The following is a 17,232-nucleotide window of genomic DNA, read 5'->3' on the forward strand; positions in this document are numbered from 1 at the left end:
GTTTAGCTGTGATCGAGATGTATTTTTACATAGAAAAAAAAATTTAATCTATATTTTCAATAAAAAACGAATATCAACCTTCTGATGTCAGGGAGTACGTAACGCACCCATAACTTAATTTTTGCAAGATATTTTCAAATTCAAGGATATGTTAAAATTACATTGTAAAAACCAAACCAATTATATCACAAAAATTACACATATCAAACAAACAACTCTCTGACTATGTCCAGTAAAATTCCCAGTTAATTTATCACTGGGTAAATTGGGACGGCCAAGGGGCAAACAGATCCAAGGTAATATTTTAATTTTAAAGAAACTTTAAAAAAATTTTTTACAGCTACATTATTCAACTAATTCAAAATACAAATTTCATGGATGCATTTTTTTAAAGAGATAACAATGTAAATAACCTTGATCTGGCATTTCGTCAGAAATATTCATCAGCAGAGTTGAAATAACTATTTATTTAATTCATCTCTTATAAAATAGCTTTTTTAACTTAATTCATTTTTTATTCGACCTCTGTCAGGGTAAAGGTTCAGCTGGTCCTTTCTACCCCGCCCAGATGTAAGCTTTTATAGAGGTTATATAAAAAACGGATGAATCTAACTTATAATTAACAATACATCTTAAGAAACAATTGAATAACGTATACTTAAGAATTATATTACAGGCTCGTAAACTAAACAACAGTGCTCACTACCAAAAATCTAACAACGAAAGAAAATACTTTTGTTATGGATTTTCAAACATTGCCGTTTATCTCCTGATAGCAACGTCGTAAGGATCAAAGTGATGGCTATACATCTTTTTTCCTCTGCTTTCAAATATTCTTGTTAAAAAATTCTTAACTTTACTGGTTTTTGAGATATCGATGATAGATCTTTTCATCCGCGGACCTATAAGCCGCGCTCTACCCTATACAAAAATAAGATCTAATCTTTTTTATACTTTATTTATAAATTAATCTATAAATAGCGCGTCTACACAACTTTGCAATAAGATATCATGGTCGTTAGAAAACGTCATGAATTATTTAAATTTTAAACAACTTGCCAAATAACATGTTTATAACAAATAAAACATTTAAAAGTTACAACAGATCTAGTATATAAATAAATAAAACAAGTTGTTAATTCGCGATTAAATTTTCCGCACAAATCCGGATATCATACGAGAAACGTTAATACAAAAAAATGAATTAATTATAATCAATACAGAATGAATATTGGTTTACCTTCTTTTTTCATTCCAGCTTTAAAACACTTCCTCAAACGGCAGTACCGACACTGGTTCCGTTTATCTTTGTCTACGACACATGCTCGATTAAATCTGCGAATATAAAAATAAATTATTTATCAATCGTTCAACGTCAATGTTTTATTTTAAAGAGAATATCAGCAGTTTTATTATCGTATTTACATATTCTATAGGCATTAACATATTATACAAACGCATTTGCAATTAAACGCGTACAAGTAAAAAACAATGCGCTATTGTGTTTTTAAAATAAGATAAATATTAAAAAAAAACATAATAATGAATATTAAAATAAATCTGTAAAAGACAAATCCAAATCATTTTGGATGAGACTGGGTACGGTAATGATTTTAAGAAAGGTTCCAAAGGAAAAAAAGATAAAGTGTGTTTATTCGAACAAGTTTCCATTATTAATCTATAGACCGTATTACTTTTAAAAAGTCAAAAATAAGTTACTTTATTTAATATCTTTTTTAGTTAATAATATAGGTCAGTCAAAATGATTATTTGTTTTCAAAAGTGTGCGTTGGGTACGACTGTGACAAATTTTGCGGTACGGTTGTCACATGTATTTCTTGTTCTTTTCGTGTGAGGATTAAACAGATAAAGAAAAAACTAACCTAACTAAAACAAAATATGAAAGTAAAAGAGCAAGGAAAATTCAGTACAAGAAAAAAAAGATTCCACAAAGATTTCTTGTCAACTTTGTCTAAAACATATGTTTTGTTTTATATTGTTATATTATATTCATAAGCTTCATTCAAATGATTATGTTGTATTGTGTTATATATTTTTGATATAAAAAATTATTATAAACCATTTTGGTGTTTGGTTTTTAACCTATTTTTATGCCTGGCCAACTGTCCTAGGGGTGTGGACGGTTATGGAAAATATTTCAGCATTTCCACGTAGACAAATGTTACAATTACCATTTAATTTACTTTTCTCCCAACCAACTGATAAATTAACAAAATTATTGCTGATAAAAAAGTGGTACAACCGTAACCAGTCTCCCGTAATATCTAAACAACTTCTACTGGAGTTCCAAACTGCCAACACAATTATTAGCTCTGCTAAACATTTTACTTTGTGTTGAATTTCAAAACTAAGGTTTGTTGTTTTTATATTTCGGTTAAAATTGTGAAATTCGAAAACCATTTTAAAAAAGAAAATACCAGTTTTCCATGTATAAAAAACACTAAAAAAATGTGAAAATGACAAATGTAACTTTGAATTGTGATTGCTGACTTAACTCCTAATCTAGTATATTATATGAGAGGACAACCCAGTGGTTAACCAGCCTTCTATGCTATTACTAAACATTAGATATTTATATCAAATAGTTTTCACTTGTCTGAGTTGCTGGAATACTCGCGAAAGGCTATTTTCACTTTCGATTATATTTGAGACCTATAACATCGAGTAAAATTTTGATATCATTACTTCTTGATATTTAGCCTTGGGTTTTAAAATATCTTTGGTTGTATAAACACAATTCGAAACTAATGGACAGATTCTGCTGCATAACATGCCAAATTATGGCAAGGCTATGTTATGAAGAACTTTCCATACTAAATATTGATAAAAGCCATGTGGTTGCTTAGGTGAATGGATAGAAAACCTAAACTAGAAACCGTACAAATGGGTCTTTCTGACCCAGCTTCATAACATACAAGTGACGTAGCAGTTTATGTGTAAAACGCCTGAATGCACAGATATTGCATGACATTTTGACAGTATTCGGTATAATACAGTAGCATAATTTATGGAAGTAGGAGCAAAACATGGCCTTGCCATAACATTGGTATGTTGTGAAGCAGAATCGGCCCATAAAAAATAGTTTTGTAACTGCTATTTTGAGCGTTTTAAGAATAATAAATATAAACGATATCTAAACATTATAATATCTATTAAAATTAAGACAGTACACCTGCAAGTGTAAACATGATTCTTCCGAACACTTCGCCGAAAAAATCCCTTGCACCCATCACAGCTGGAAGCTCCGTAATGTTTACCAGTCGCGCGGTCTCCGCATATGGCGCAGTGGGTCAGCGCCCCCGAGATGACCCCGCCGCCAATGTTCTGCGTCGAGGCTCCCGAAACAGAACTGGGGGGCGAGTGGGAACTGATCGGCGAAGGATTCAGGGAACTCGAGCTGCCACTGCCACCTAATTGCTGGCTGGGCAAACCCGACATGGCACTGGTCGCAATCGACATGTGGATGTCGTTATCTGGAATAAAAGAAATTTAACTTAAGTCGGTTGATAAAAAGAATATTTATTTATTTATTCAGCAATAGCAGAAAGATTTATTTGAAGTACTTGCTAAAATTGTTTAAAGTCGATGATTAGAATAAAAATATATAACAATTTAGTAGCAACAATTTGTTTTCTATACCTCTGCTCGTCAATAAAGACATAAAGTATGAAAAGAATAAAAAAGTAAACATACAAGTATTCAATTTTATAACTGCATTTATGTAAAACAAAACCAATTATGTTCCTTTTCTTCTCCATCACTTATTGGACAGAAGACTCACATGAAAGATTCACATTGAAAACCTGTACGGGCTGGTTGGTTGCAAGTATAAACTATTAACAAGATGCTAATCTCAAATCCAACCTCGGTTAAAATTACTTATTCTTATAATTGATGTCAGAGAAAGCCTCTTACAGAAGCAGTTTAGAAAAGCATAATATTTTAACCCCCATGTATTTTTCTGTTGGTGCGTTATCACTTTTTTTCAAAAACAATTTGGAACCTTATTAGAGAGAGGACATACAAACTAGCCAGCTCTTTCAGTGCAATTGATGGTTTAGGTATTCTGCTTATGAATAAACTTCAACTCAATATCCGAAATTTGGATAACAAATCATTTTATTCTTTCTTAATCAACCGTTTTAAAGAATTTGCTTAATACGTTATTGTATAATTTTCGCAATTTGATTTCAATTACCATTTTCTTGCATAATTTCCTTATCCTTTATCTATGCAGCATCACCATTTGATCACCTGTGCAACCGTGTTTTTTTACTATATTATAAAATTACTCTACTTCAATGACTTTTTGTGACTAAGATTGATAAACAAGAGTCTAAAATAATATTAATTATTATTGGCTACGGTTTGCCAATAAATAAATAAATATAATGCATTGAAGCCAATTTGGACATATGGTATATTGCATTAAGATAGATGCACCTAGATATTGGCTATGTCGCGATTATACTCGTATGTATGCAATAAAAAAAGCACAAGATTTATAACCAACCACAAGGTAAGACTAAACGGACCAAATCCATTTTCCAGAGACTAGCTAATCGAGACGTCTTTATTTAACTTATGTAAGCTGTTTCTTAATCTCAAATCTAAAACGTCTACTTTTGGCTAATATTTTAACATGATATCACTATGTACTGACCACTAAAATATCATAGATACATAAAAATTCCACTTCACAAAACAACTGTCACCAGAAATAAGTCAATCTAAGGCACAAATTCAACAACATCTATAAAATTATAAAAGGAGAGAACGTGCGATATATTCATAAATAAAATGAATCGGCGTTATGCTGCTTATCAATGTACTTTATTTACAGAATTCTACGACATCATTCCATAATCTATTTGTCATTGAAACATGCAGTTCTGTTCAGTTGTTTATTTGAATTGCATGTTATAATAAGTGCACAATCTGTCAGCAAACTGGACATTATGATGACACTCAAAATGGTTATTGAAACAAGTAGGATTTCAAGAATTTTAATCATCCATATGGCCTTGGATCCTGCACTTGCAAGAGACAAGTAGTTCTAAGTCGGCGGTCACGAAGTCAAAAACGGATTATTAGTAAAAGATTGATAATCACGAAGAAAGATAGATAATAGATAATTTCAAACTTTTTGCCCAATTACGATTGATTGATGATTCAGAGAAAAACGCAAACCATTTTGAAAATTTGGGCATTTTTAATTCAAAAGTGTGTATTGGTGTAGTTTAAAAACAAGCTTAAATTACCGTTCTATGTATAATATAAACTAGTGGTGTGGAGCATCGTGCCTTAAGGCAAATTGCTGGAACTTCCCGTACCGTAATGACATTTTCGAGGAGTATTTAATATTTTCAAATAGATTATTATAAATACTGTAACATTGTCTAATATTTATAAAAATTATATAAACTGAATTGTAAAGTTAAAAATTTTTATTTAGAGTATATAAGTGATCTTTAAAACTTTATCCTGAATTAAAATTAAAATTTTAACTATTTTCGATATACATAAAAAGTTTTTTGAAAAACAAAATTGGGAAAAAATTTGAAATACTTTTTTTTCCAAAAGCAATTATTTTGTCAAAACAAGCAGAAAGTTTTTTAAATCATCCAAATAGGATGCTTAGTTCTCTCAAAAACTGTATTTTTTGCACATTTAGCTCGGTATCTCCACAATGGCTTGACTTGCCTTTGCCAGAAACTAATCACCACTTCTACCCGTCATTACGAATTGAATGTTTTTCGGATTATTCGAATCGGATGCTCCGTTCTCTCAAAAACTTGATTTCTATTTTCTGCACTCTTTGCTCGTATCTCCGTAACGGCTGGACCTGCCTTTGCAGGTCCAGGTTTAGAAAACAACACAACGAAAGGTCTATCTGTCTTTAATATATTTTTATTATTAGAATATTTCTAAAACTGACAATATATTCAATTTGATGCAAGAATGCCGAAGATGGGCTATTTTCACTAAAACTGTTCGTGGCAAGACCGAAGTTTATACAGTTTTTATGCATATGATACCCGTAGATAAAAATGATATTTTTTGAAAATCAAATTCCATTTATTTTATTTTGCTATATAATAAAATCCGTGGGTCATTCCACAAGTAATTAGCCTAAAATTGTACTTTTTTGAGATAATGAAGATGGACCATTTTACCCGCTGACCTTTATAAAAATCCGGTGTTTCATAATAATATATTTATTACGTAACTAATTGTTATACACACTCATTAGTGAACAACTCGGATTCTAATAGATATTATCGCATTTAGTAAAATATTTATTCTTGGTAAGAGTAAAAAACAATTATGGAATTCTTGAAGATATTACCATATTATAATTGCATTTATTCCTTGTGCTGAGATGAAAATGTTCTATACATCAATCGTAAGTTTCATAAAAGATTTAGAAGTTAAACCAAATACCACAGCATTTTTTATTAAAGTTTGAAAATTAGATAAGTAAAATAATTTTATTACACTCGAATTGTCAGACGAGTTTTGTAATTTAAGACGAAAAAGACAATATGAACTTAAAACGTACATATTTAATTACAAATGTAATTTTATTGACTGTGAAACCAAATATAATGAACATACCTGAAGGCAACTTGACAAGTATTCAGATATAACCTGAATGTATCTTAAGTTACAGTAATACGGTATAAAATACATGTATCATGTAAGCGATAATTTAGTATTACTCTTCTACTATACTGATGATTTTTATATTGATGCAAAAATGCCTGGTATGGGGCTATTTAATTCGGAAGCATTGCTATCTATATAATAGTTCTTAGTAAAAACCGATGTCACTACAACTTTACATTAGGCAGTCCAACGTGGGTATGGAACTTGGAACCTTTGAACTTGGAAGCCTATAGTTCTAACCACTAGGCCACGGGGTCTGCCTATTATGTTAGATAAAAATAGAATCATTTTTGTAGAATTCGTTATCGTTAATAAATTTGAAGATAACATGGAAAACATTGAGGGCTGACTTGGATGTATTTCAAGTAACTGCAACTAGTGGTGCATGGCATCGTGCCTTAAAGCAAATTGCAGGAACTTCCCGTTCCAAAAATTAAAAATTTTAAAAAAGATTCAATTTTCTTCTAGAACTCTGAGAAAAATCAATTTTTGATATTTCTGAAATTTTCGTAAAATTAGATTTTTTTTATATATTGAATTATTTTGGAAACTTTTTTCAAGCTGTGTAGAAACAAAATATCAAAGCGCGTGGGCGCCGCGTTGCAGTATAACGTTTAAACATTGGTACGAAACCCATAGAAATGTAAAAAATTGTTATTATTAAATTATCTATAAAATATGTGATAATTTGATGTGCATATGTCTAATGATCATTTTTGTCCGCCAAATGACATTTTTCCCCCTTTTTTATTGGATCTTCGAAAACGCTAGACCTGCCTTCCGAAAAATTTCATCAGTTCTTCATTTCAATACAAATAAAATGCTTTTTGAATCATTCAAATCAAAAGCTTCGTTCTCTCAAAAATCAATTACCATTTTTGGCCCTTTTTGCCCCATATCCTCGAAACGGCTAGACCTGCTTTCGCCAAAAACTAGTCAGCACGTCTCCTTATCAATACGAATCGAATGATTTTTTAATTATTCAAATCGGTTGACCAGTATTCGCATAATCGTCGACAAACATTTGTATCCGCGCACACACATACACGGTATACCAAAATGTTCAGAAGACCTTAAAACGTAAAGATATGCAAAAAAAAAAAAATTTCGATTTTTTTCCGATTACTATACTTACCCTACGGGAAGTTAAAAATATTGCTTATTAAGTACAAAATTGAGCAAAGTATTTCATAGAATTTCATTTCATAGCTATATACAAAAATTAAAACAGAACTAATTCAGATAAAACAAATAATTCAAACTATTCAGATGAGTTTTGAGGAAAAAAATTAAGTTGTCGTAAGTCGTCTTTCTCTCCCTAAAACTGGCCCAACATTTTTGAACAACTTAAGCCACGATACCATGCACCACTAGTTACAATTTTTGTTTGCCTGTCTGTTCCGACAAGTCTTTCAAATGACTAAACCGATTTTGAAGGAACTTGAGTTTTGTTGAATTATTTTTTCTAAATGAATATTTTAAAGTTTACAATAAAAATTTTATTCATTGTAATTTTAAGCAGTGTTTATAACAGTTAATTTGTTTCGGTTGTTGGTTAATAATACTTAACATCACCCGTTATTGGATTTCTACTTATTATCGTATTTTTTTCTATTTTTTTCGGACTGGTGAGGCCTCTTCTTGTTCAGTTTCGCCATTTTCGCCATATTGGTTTTGTTCTTTTTGGCCTAAAAGTGCGGCCACTTGATTCGATTTGTATTGACGGCTTATCAAATCACGGCGTCATATAAACTGTCTCCAAATTTATGTATTTCTTCCGGTTTAGATAATCCTGTTGGTTGAACAGATTCCTTTCCGGGATCACTTAATAATTGTGATATTTGTGATATTACATATGGCCGAACAGATCCATGTATTTTTTCCGCTTTAGGTAATCCTTTGGTTGAATAGATTCCGTCTCAGGTTCTCTAAATATATTAGATATTGCAGATGGACGTGCTGATTCTCCGCTAGAAGGGCGTTCGTTTTTGCCTAGCACTTTTTTCTGTTTCTTCTTGATTTTTACAATCAGAAGTAGGAAACTTTTCAATAAGGCTGTGCGTTTGTGAACTGATACCGGTAATTTTTAATTTGTCGATAGCAAACTATTTATAAATTTTTTAGGCCGGGATTTTTTTTTTGCCTTTTTATGTCGGATGACTTACTTCAAAAACAAAAATCATGCATATGCTAAAATATTAATATCGATATAGCATAGCATTCATTTTTTCTGACACATTTTGCAAATTTAAATGCAAAAATAGTATTTTATTCCAGAGGGGGTGTAACTCAGGGGTAGAGTGTCCGCTTCGCATGCGGGAAGTCCTGGGTTCAAATCCCAGTACCTCCAATTATTTTATACGCAATTGAATATTTTAAAAATTATAGATATATAAATAAACTATATATTTTACAATTTGAACGTTTATATATTAACATATAGCAACAAACACCGGAATTGATTGTAATCTTAATATCATAAATAATTTTGTGATTTTTCAGAATTTTAATACAAAAAAATTTAAGTTGTGCATGGCCTTCTTAAAGCAAATTGAAAACGGAACTACCCCTAATTAACTATTGAAGAAACAAATATTATCAACAATTAATAAAAAAAATACTCAATGATTAATAACAATTGTTTGAAATATTTTCACATGGATTATTATAAATACTGTAAATTTTTAAGTGCTTATTTATTTATGAGACGAACTTATTCTACAAATAACCCATGTACATACTTATACTGAGAAAGTATGTTTTCTGGTAACTAATGATAAGTTATACATACATGTATACTTACAAGAAACGTAATCCTAATCGAGCCGAGAAAAATGGAGCTATCGGGCACCTTGCCTCATAAAATATCATGATAAAAACTTATTTTATCGATATTTTTTTTTAAAAAGGCGATCATTTTGAGAAAACTTGAATTTTCGGAATATTTAAAAAAATCGTTCTTTAAACATTAAAAAAAAAGATTTTTTTTTTAATTTTTAAATTTTTTTTTTTAATTTTTTAAATTTTTTGAAAAAATAAAAAACTAGAACTAAATTAACGACTCAACTCCAAAAAAACGTAAAACAAAAAGACGCAATGCAATAAGAATGGATTCATTATGTAAACTCAACTTCGTTCCTGCTCTCTTAAGTAAGCAAACAATTACTAAGAAAATTTAAGCAAGAAAAAAATACCATGCCTAATTCAAAAATAGACTTGATTATCAGAGTGATCTTCTTCGTGGATTAGTTTGTTAGAACCATGAGCTGCGAATCAGAAGCCCCGTGTTCGACACCCGCCCAGAACCGTCTGATGTCAAGCAGTAGTGACATGAGTTTTCACTAGAAAATATAGATAGCAATATGTTTCCAAGTGAAAATTGCCTTAACTCGGCATTGCTGCATCCAACAAAGTCAATAGTTATTAAATTTATTTTAATAAAATAAATCATCATGAAATATATAGGCTGATAGTAAATAAAGTCACGTGTTTAAGAAGTCGTGTTAAAAGTTACAAAACTATTAGGTTCTGATTGCTGTTAATAATAATAATAAATATAATAATAAAGTAAAAGAACTGAGGAATGAATGTACAGAAGCTTACAAGATACTGATTTCTATAAATACTCTACTATCACAAATCAATATATTTATATTTTAAATTTTGTGTATCGGAGTCAACAAATATTCTTTAAGTATGATGTTCAATTAATAATTATATTGTTATATTAATAACATAATAATAATGAACAGTAAGATATTCTGAAATCACTAGGTTGATTACATAAGCAAGACAAACAAAAAATATATAATTATCTGTGGTATTTTAAGAAGTCTATAAAGAGATATCGTTGAAGTACGTCATCGAATCGCATCGCATACAAGAGAAGAAGAAGGGTCGGCGTTTGTATTATTGAGAAACTTTTCATTTAGTTTTTTAGTATTTCCTATTTTATTCACTTCCGATCAAAATGTACAAACAAAAATTATGATAAAGAATATGTACTTATGTTTTCTGTATAATGACTTGCAATCACGACACAACGAAGGCCATATGTACAGAAAGATATTGTTTATTTCATAGAAATAGATGATGTATTTTTGAATTTACTCATATTTTTTTTGTTTGTTATTTAAACAGCTATAAGAATTGTTTATATACTATAAATAAGATGTTGTAATGTTTATTGTTTGCGATCACTATTTTTACTAATTGTGGTCTTTATCTAATTGTAATATTATAGTTTCATGCAGCAAGACCCGGAATGATTATTTTCACTTGAAAACCCATTTTTAACTTCCCGTAGGGTAAGTTATAGTAATCGCAAAAAAATCGAAAATGAAAATGTTTATATATCTTTACGTTTAAGTGGTTTCTGAACATTTTGGAATACCTTAGAAAAAATGGATGTATGTGTGTGTGTGTAAGCGGATACAAATTTTCGTCGACGATTTCGGGAACACCGATCAACCGATTTAAATAATTCAAGAAACATTCGATTCGTATTGATAAGGAGACGTGCTGATTAGTTTTTGGCGAAAGCAGGTCTAGCCGTTCCGAAGATACGGAGCAAAATGTGCCAAAAACAGTAACTCAGTTTTTAAGAGAACGGAGAGAAATGATTGAAAAAACATTTTACTTGTATTGACAAGATGAAGAACTAATTAAATTTTTGGTAAGGCAGGTTCAGCGTTTATGGACTCTCAATAAAAATAAGTTAAAAAAATGCCATTTGGTGGTCAAAAATGTTTATTGGACATATGTATATCAAGTTATCAGATATTTTATACAGATTTTAATAATATGTACACATTTTGTGTAAATTTTTTTGGGTTTCGTACCAAGATTTTTGATTACGGTACGGGAAGTTCCAGAAATTTGCCTTAATGTGTGTATTTTAAAACAATTCATTCTAACAAAAGTAACTCACCGTGTCAGCAAGATTTGGACGCAATAACAATTTAAACAATTGGTGAATGAATCATATATGTACTAACAACAAGTCCAATGAAATATAGATGACTTCATTAACAAATACGAAAAACCAACAACAAACTTTAATTCATACTTTATTGTATTGTATTTATATTTTTTCTTCTATTCAATTTTGATATCGATTGTTGTTGACAGAATCGTACAAAGTTATCTTGAGTTTAAATACAAATAACGAGAGAAAAGTACCAGATAAGGCGACAAACAATAAAATGAAATCAGTTCCAGCTGACATGTGAAGTTATGCTTATTTGTAAATTATATAACAAATTAACAAATTTACAAATTGGTATCGATTTTATGAAAACTGATATTGTGTGAATGAATTATAGTAAGTTCACGGTTTACTGTCCACTTAATTTAATATTAAATAAATCAATGATCAAAATCCAGAAGATATTTTATCTGATAATTATAATTTGCATTATTTGGCACTACAATTGAAAGGCTGATCAGCTTCGTGAAACAAAATAATAAAATAATATTTTATAAAGTTTCTACTAATATTTTTGTTACTCAGCTGAAATCCTTTCATAGCAATAACATTATTCCCAATTTTACTTGATGCTAGAATTTGTTTACCTTATGCTATTAGTTTCAATTTCAAACTTAGATCATACAGCTTAAATCATACCAGATTAAGAGGTTCTTTTTAATAAATACAATTTTCCAAAGTTTTTGCTCAACTTGAATAACACCAAAAGGATGCAACAAATAATAGCCATTATTCATGAACAGTTTCATCTCTATCTTCGGCAACCAGAACGTTAATGATTTTAAGTATATTCTTTACTTTTTGAAAGTAGAAATTTATTGAAAGTGTTTGGTGAAGGTACAATTTCTGGTAAAATATACAAAAGATGGGTCAAAAGTTAGAAACAGGTGATTTCGATCTTTCTGTGTCTGGAGATCATCATTGGTCGACGACGATGTTGTTAAGATAATGTTGGAGCAAGATCATTTTCTGACAACATCGGAGATTGCAGAAAGGATTAATTCAGCTCAACAATCCATGGATTACTTACAACCTCTAATTCAGATTTGTTTTCGTTCTAAAAAACAGGCAAAACATTCAAAAATGGAAAACTCAAACAAACACTGGTTCAATTGTTTGCATCTAAAGATGAATCATTTTTGAAATGGGATAAACAAGTTGCCCTTACGCTGTCAAGAGCTCATTAATAATATTAGCAATTATATCATTTAATAAAGTTAGTTGACATGAGAAAAAAATTGGATTTTGTCTTATTGCAGATGCAGATTTACATGCATTTTACAAATTTGGATATGAACTGGTATTTGAAACTCATTTAATTAGTCATTTATTCTATCGAATATATGAATATCCTGAACTAATTATTAGGAATTTTTCTTAATTATTTCTTGCCTTATAAAATCTTATTTTATTTCATTTATAGAGAAATTCCAAAAGAATTGAGGTACTCATGATCAGAGTCAGAAGTACTAGATGACTAAATATACAATTATGATAAGAAAGTTGATAGATCAAATTCATAACAAAAGAATATAAAAAATCGTAATAATCTATTTTAAGTCTACTAATAAGTGAAAATTCACTTGATCGTTTACATTGTTTTACTTTTTGTACTATCACCACAGTAAAAAACAGCATTTAATGCAGTGCGTTAAGTATACTTGACGTAATTCTTCTAATTATCTTTGTATATTAAGAACAATGGATTTAACGCCTTAGGTAGATAGATAAAAAAATATTAAGAGAAAGGTTTATTGACTAAAAGTTTTAAAGTTTTCATTCTAGTAGTAGGGTAGACTACGTACGGTTGTACCAGGGTACGGTAGTGACAGCCAACATAACAGCTAAACTATACTGATTTTGAGATAGGGTCCAAAGAGAGAAAGATGAAGTATGCTTGTTCGAACAAGTTTTCATTATTGCTTTCAGTCAGCGTCCTACGTTAACATGATGTGAAAACCACCTTGCTTTTAAAGAGTCGAAAGAAATGAATTTTTCGTTCGGTTTTTTTAAATTATAACTGTTACTTCTATACAGATAGATTACTTTGCTATTTTGCTATAAGTTGAGCATTATTAATTAATTACCAGCAATTAGTTTTTGCGTAGATAATTTTTTTTTTGTCAAAATGTTGTGTGGGGTACGGTTGTGACAAATTTTGTGGGTACAGTTGTGACAGGTATTTCTTATTCTTCTCGAATAAAGATTAAACAGATAAAACTATAACTTAACTAAGACAAAATACAAAAAAAAAAAGAAAAAAAAATCAATGCCAGAAAAAAAAAATTCACAAAGATTTCTTATTAACATTGTGTAAAAAATTAGTTTTGTTATACATTGTTATAATATATTAAGTTACATAAGCTTTGTTTAAATAATTACGTTGTGTGTTTTTTTACATATTTCTGACAATAAATTCGTTATAAACGATTTAGCTATTGTTCTTTTAACCTATGTTTATGCCTGTCACAATCGTCCTGGAGGTAAATTAAGAAAATTATTGCAGATCAAAATAAAAGTAGCACAATCGTACGCAATCTCCTTTACAATAATCGATAAAAATAAAGCTCAGCTTAAATGTTTAAAAAAATGATCAAAGCAATAACAATGTCGATGTTGATCATTTTAATAGATGGTCATTTGATAAACTGACCTGACCAACGCAAGAGCAATTCACAACAAATATTAGAATTATTATATTCCATCTTAATCTTAAATTCATATTGCTTAATATATTTTAAATTATTATAGGATTCAAAAGGTTTAAAACCAAAGGAGCGAAATGTAGAGCCAACAGTTCTAATACTATAAATATGTTTGCATCGGTAATTAAAGCATTGCAATTAATTCTAACAGCAATTTTATAAGTATCATGGCAATTCACGATTGAAATAATGATTTTATATATTTAATTACAACTATAGAGAACTATTATAGTTGTTTTTCCAATTATATTTCATCAATAATTGTATATGGATTTCCACACCGCACGAATTTCAGCACGAGTGGGCCTAGGGTAATATACACTAAATTAAGCAACTACTGTTTCACTACAAATAAACAGTGCGATTGTAAAAATGTAATTACTCAAAATGTTATATATATATATATATATATATATATATATATTAAATTTTACCATTTTTCCAGACAGTAAAATATCAGAAAAATATATCATAATTCTGATACTGATATAAAAAATAAAAATTGTTATGCTTTTCAAAACATTAATCCCATAATTGTTCGTTATCTCTACAACTTTAAATTATCCGATTAACATAAATTGTACAAAAGCAAATAATCTACTACATTTTTACCATCAAATATCTGTGTATCGATTCTATCTTCTTGTAAGTCGTAGTATAAAATGATAAATATTTTATATAGTCGTTATCAAAAAGGGTCTTGGATCAGCAACTGCCAATAAAATTTCGATAAGTGGAGTATAAAGTGTATGAATTTTTATTTATTTTGAAGCAGATTGCTGGAACTTCGAGTACCGTTTTGTAAGATTTTGTAAAGCTTTAAAATTGATGAATGAAAATTAAAACTAGTGGTGAATGGCATCGTGCCTTAAAACAATTTGCTGGAACTTCCCGTACCGTAATGAGATATTCGAGGAATTTTAAATATTTTCAAATGGATTATTATAAATTCTGTAACTTAAAATATATGTTTACAGAAAACAAAACTTAACCAATCGACTTTAAAATAAGGATGTTGTCTAAGATTTATGAGAATGATATAAACTGAATTGCAAACATAAAATTAATTATTTGAAGTATATTAGTGAGCTTTAGAGATTAAGCTAAAAGAATAAAATTCGATGCTCAGTACTCTCAAAAACTCGATTTCTATTTTCCGCACTCTTTGCTTCGTATTTCCGAAACAGCTGGACCGACTTTTGCCAAAAACCTATCAGCACATCTCCCTATCAATAGGAATCGAATGTTTTTTAAACCATTCAAATCGGTTGATCCGTGCGCCCGAGAACGTGGACGAAAAATTGTATACATACATACATACATACATACACACACATATCATTTTTTTCTGAAGTATGCCAAAATGTTCAGAAACCTTTAAAACGATAAAATGTAAAAATTTTCAATTTCGATATTTAGACGATTACAATAACTTGCTCTACGGGAAGTTAAAAATGCATATAAAAACGACTAGATTAACTGTTAAATTAAAATACATATCTTCTATATATCAAAATCTTTACAAACGCTAATATTTCTTTGCATTCAAATTACGAGTAAACAAATACGCCGGTAACCAGAACTGTTCTGTCGGATAATCAGATCAAGCCGTATAGACCGGAAGTGGGATAATAAACGGATATCCGTTACATCTCTAACGAACATAAATTTCAAATATATTTCAGTAAAATCATTCAAAATCACTGAATGCCGATAGATAAACAGAGTTATTTTGACGGTATAATTTTAGTACAAACTTGCTAGGTCAGCATCATCAATTGAATTTGTAAAGAGTAGAAAATAGCTCATAATGGTTTATAATTTCGTTCGAATCGTTGCATCATCGCGAAGATAATGTGCAAGTCATTTCATTAGCTTATGTGACGCATTTCTAACAACAGTGAATATTTTCAATAAACACATTAAATATTTCCGTGAAGTCGCTATTACGCATAAACACTCACCTTAGAGATAGGTCAGTGCTGAGTCAGGGTCAGCTAGCTGCTACACGTGCCCGCAATTGACAGATGTCATTTACGCAATCAGGCTAATGTAGCGAATGTAGCACAAACAAATCGTACACAGAGTATCATTAAACTTGAGACACAATCGATTTCACACATCACTAACCGAATTAACAGGGGAAAAACAAAAAAAAATTAAACCATAGACACCGAACTAAGCGTTGTATACACTATTTTCCAGATAACTCTAAAGCCGTTTGTTGATAAACGTCAGTCGGTCGGTTACGATCGTAGAGCGAGCGAACCAAACGCTGTTACGACGAGCAGAGGACTCATTAACGTGACCGACGTCGAAATAAATTGCTTAGCTAAATAAGAACTGATGTTGCACTACTATCTAACAGCCATACAGTCGTACAGTGTCGTGGCAATGTTGAACAGTTGTTTTGACTGTGAAGCACGTGTTAAATTACGGACGAAAAGCAAATACACGAATGCACGACGACGACAAAGCAAACCGAGCGGCTCTCGAAATCACGACTAACCGCACGCCAGGCAGCGCATCGGCATCGGACTATTCTATCGCATACTATGGACGGAATTCCCCGCCGATTCTCGATCCGACGTCAACGCGTAATAGATTGCACACATTCACAATCACAAACACAATCACACACTCTCGCGCTAATCGAATACTCGACCAGACGACACACGATGGCGTAACCTACATCGCTACATCCAACCACAATAAGAACCAACTGGTCGGATTGGTTCGGATCGGATCGACAAAATCACAACTAGTGGTGCATGGCATCGTGCCTCGAGGCAAATTGCTGGAAGTTTGCGTATTGAAAATTAAGATTTTTCAAAACTTTGATTTTTGAGA

General features: G+C 30.6%; 1 protein-coding gene and 1 non-coding gene across 6 annotated transcripts in view; one reads left to right on the forward strand and one right to left on the reverse strand.

Moving 5' to 3' along the window:
- The window catches only part of LOC113378752 (hepatocyte nuclear factor 4-gamma-like), a 110,470-nt gene that overhangs the window by 18,900 nt on the left and 74,338 nt on the right, over positions 1-17,232 (reverse strand). For 4 of the 5 annotated variants that reach the window (XM_026619336.1, XM_026619335.1, XM_026619334.1 and 1 more), the window contains exons 2-3: positions 3,194-3,494; positions 1,241-1,335 (exon numbers count right to left, since the gene is read on the reverse strand). In XM_026619336.1, the coding sequence (XP_026475121.1) occupies positions 1,241-1,335; positions 3,194-3,494 (396 nt within the window). Of the gene's footprint in view, positions 1-1,240; positions 1,336-3,193; positions 3,495-16,346; positions 16,912-17,232 lie in introns of those variants that run through there. The other variant, XM_026619337.1, reaches the window with a different exon arrangement.
- Positions 8,969-9,040, forward strand: Trnaa-cgc. Its single transcript has one exon. It is a non-coding gene; the product is annotated as a tRNA-Ala (tRNA).

This window comes from Ctenocephalides felis, unplaced genomic scaffold (genome assembly GCF_003426905.1).
Source record: "Ctenocephalides felis isolate EL2017-DRISC unplaced genomic scaffold, ASM342690v1 CF-g0.4_SCAFFOLD_01886, whole genome shotgun sequence".
Classification (NCBI taxonomy): Eukaryota; Metazoa; Arthropoda; class Insecta; order Siphonaptera; family Pulicidae; genus Ctenocephalides; species Ctenocephalides felis.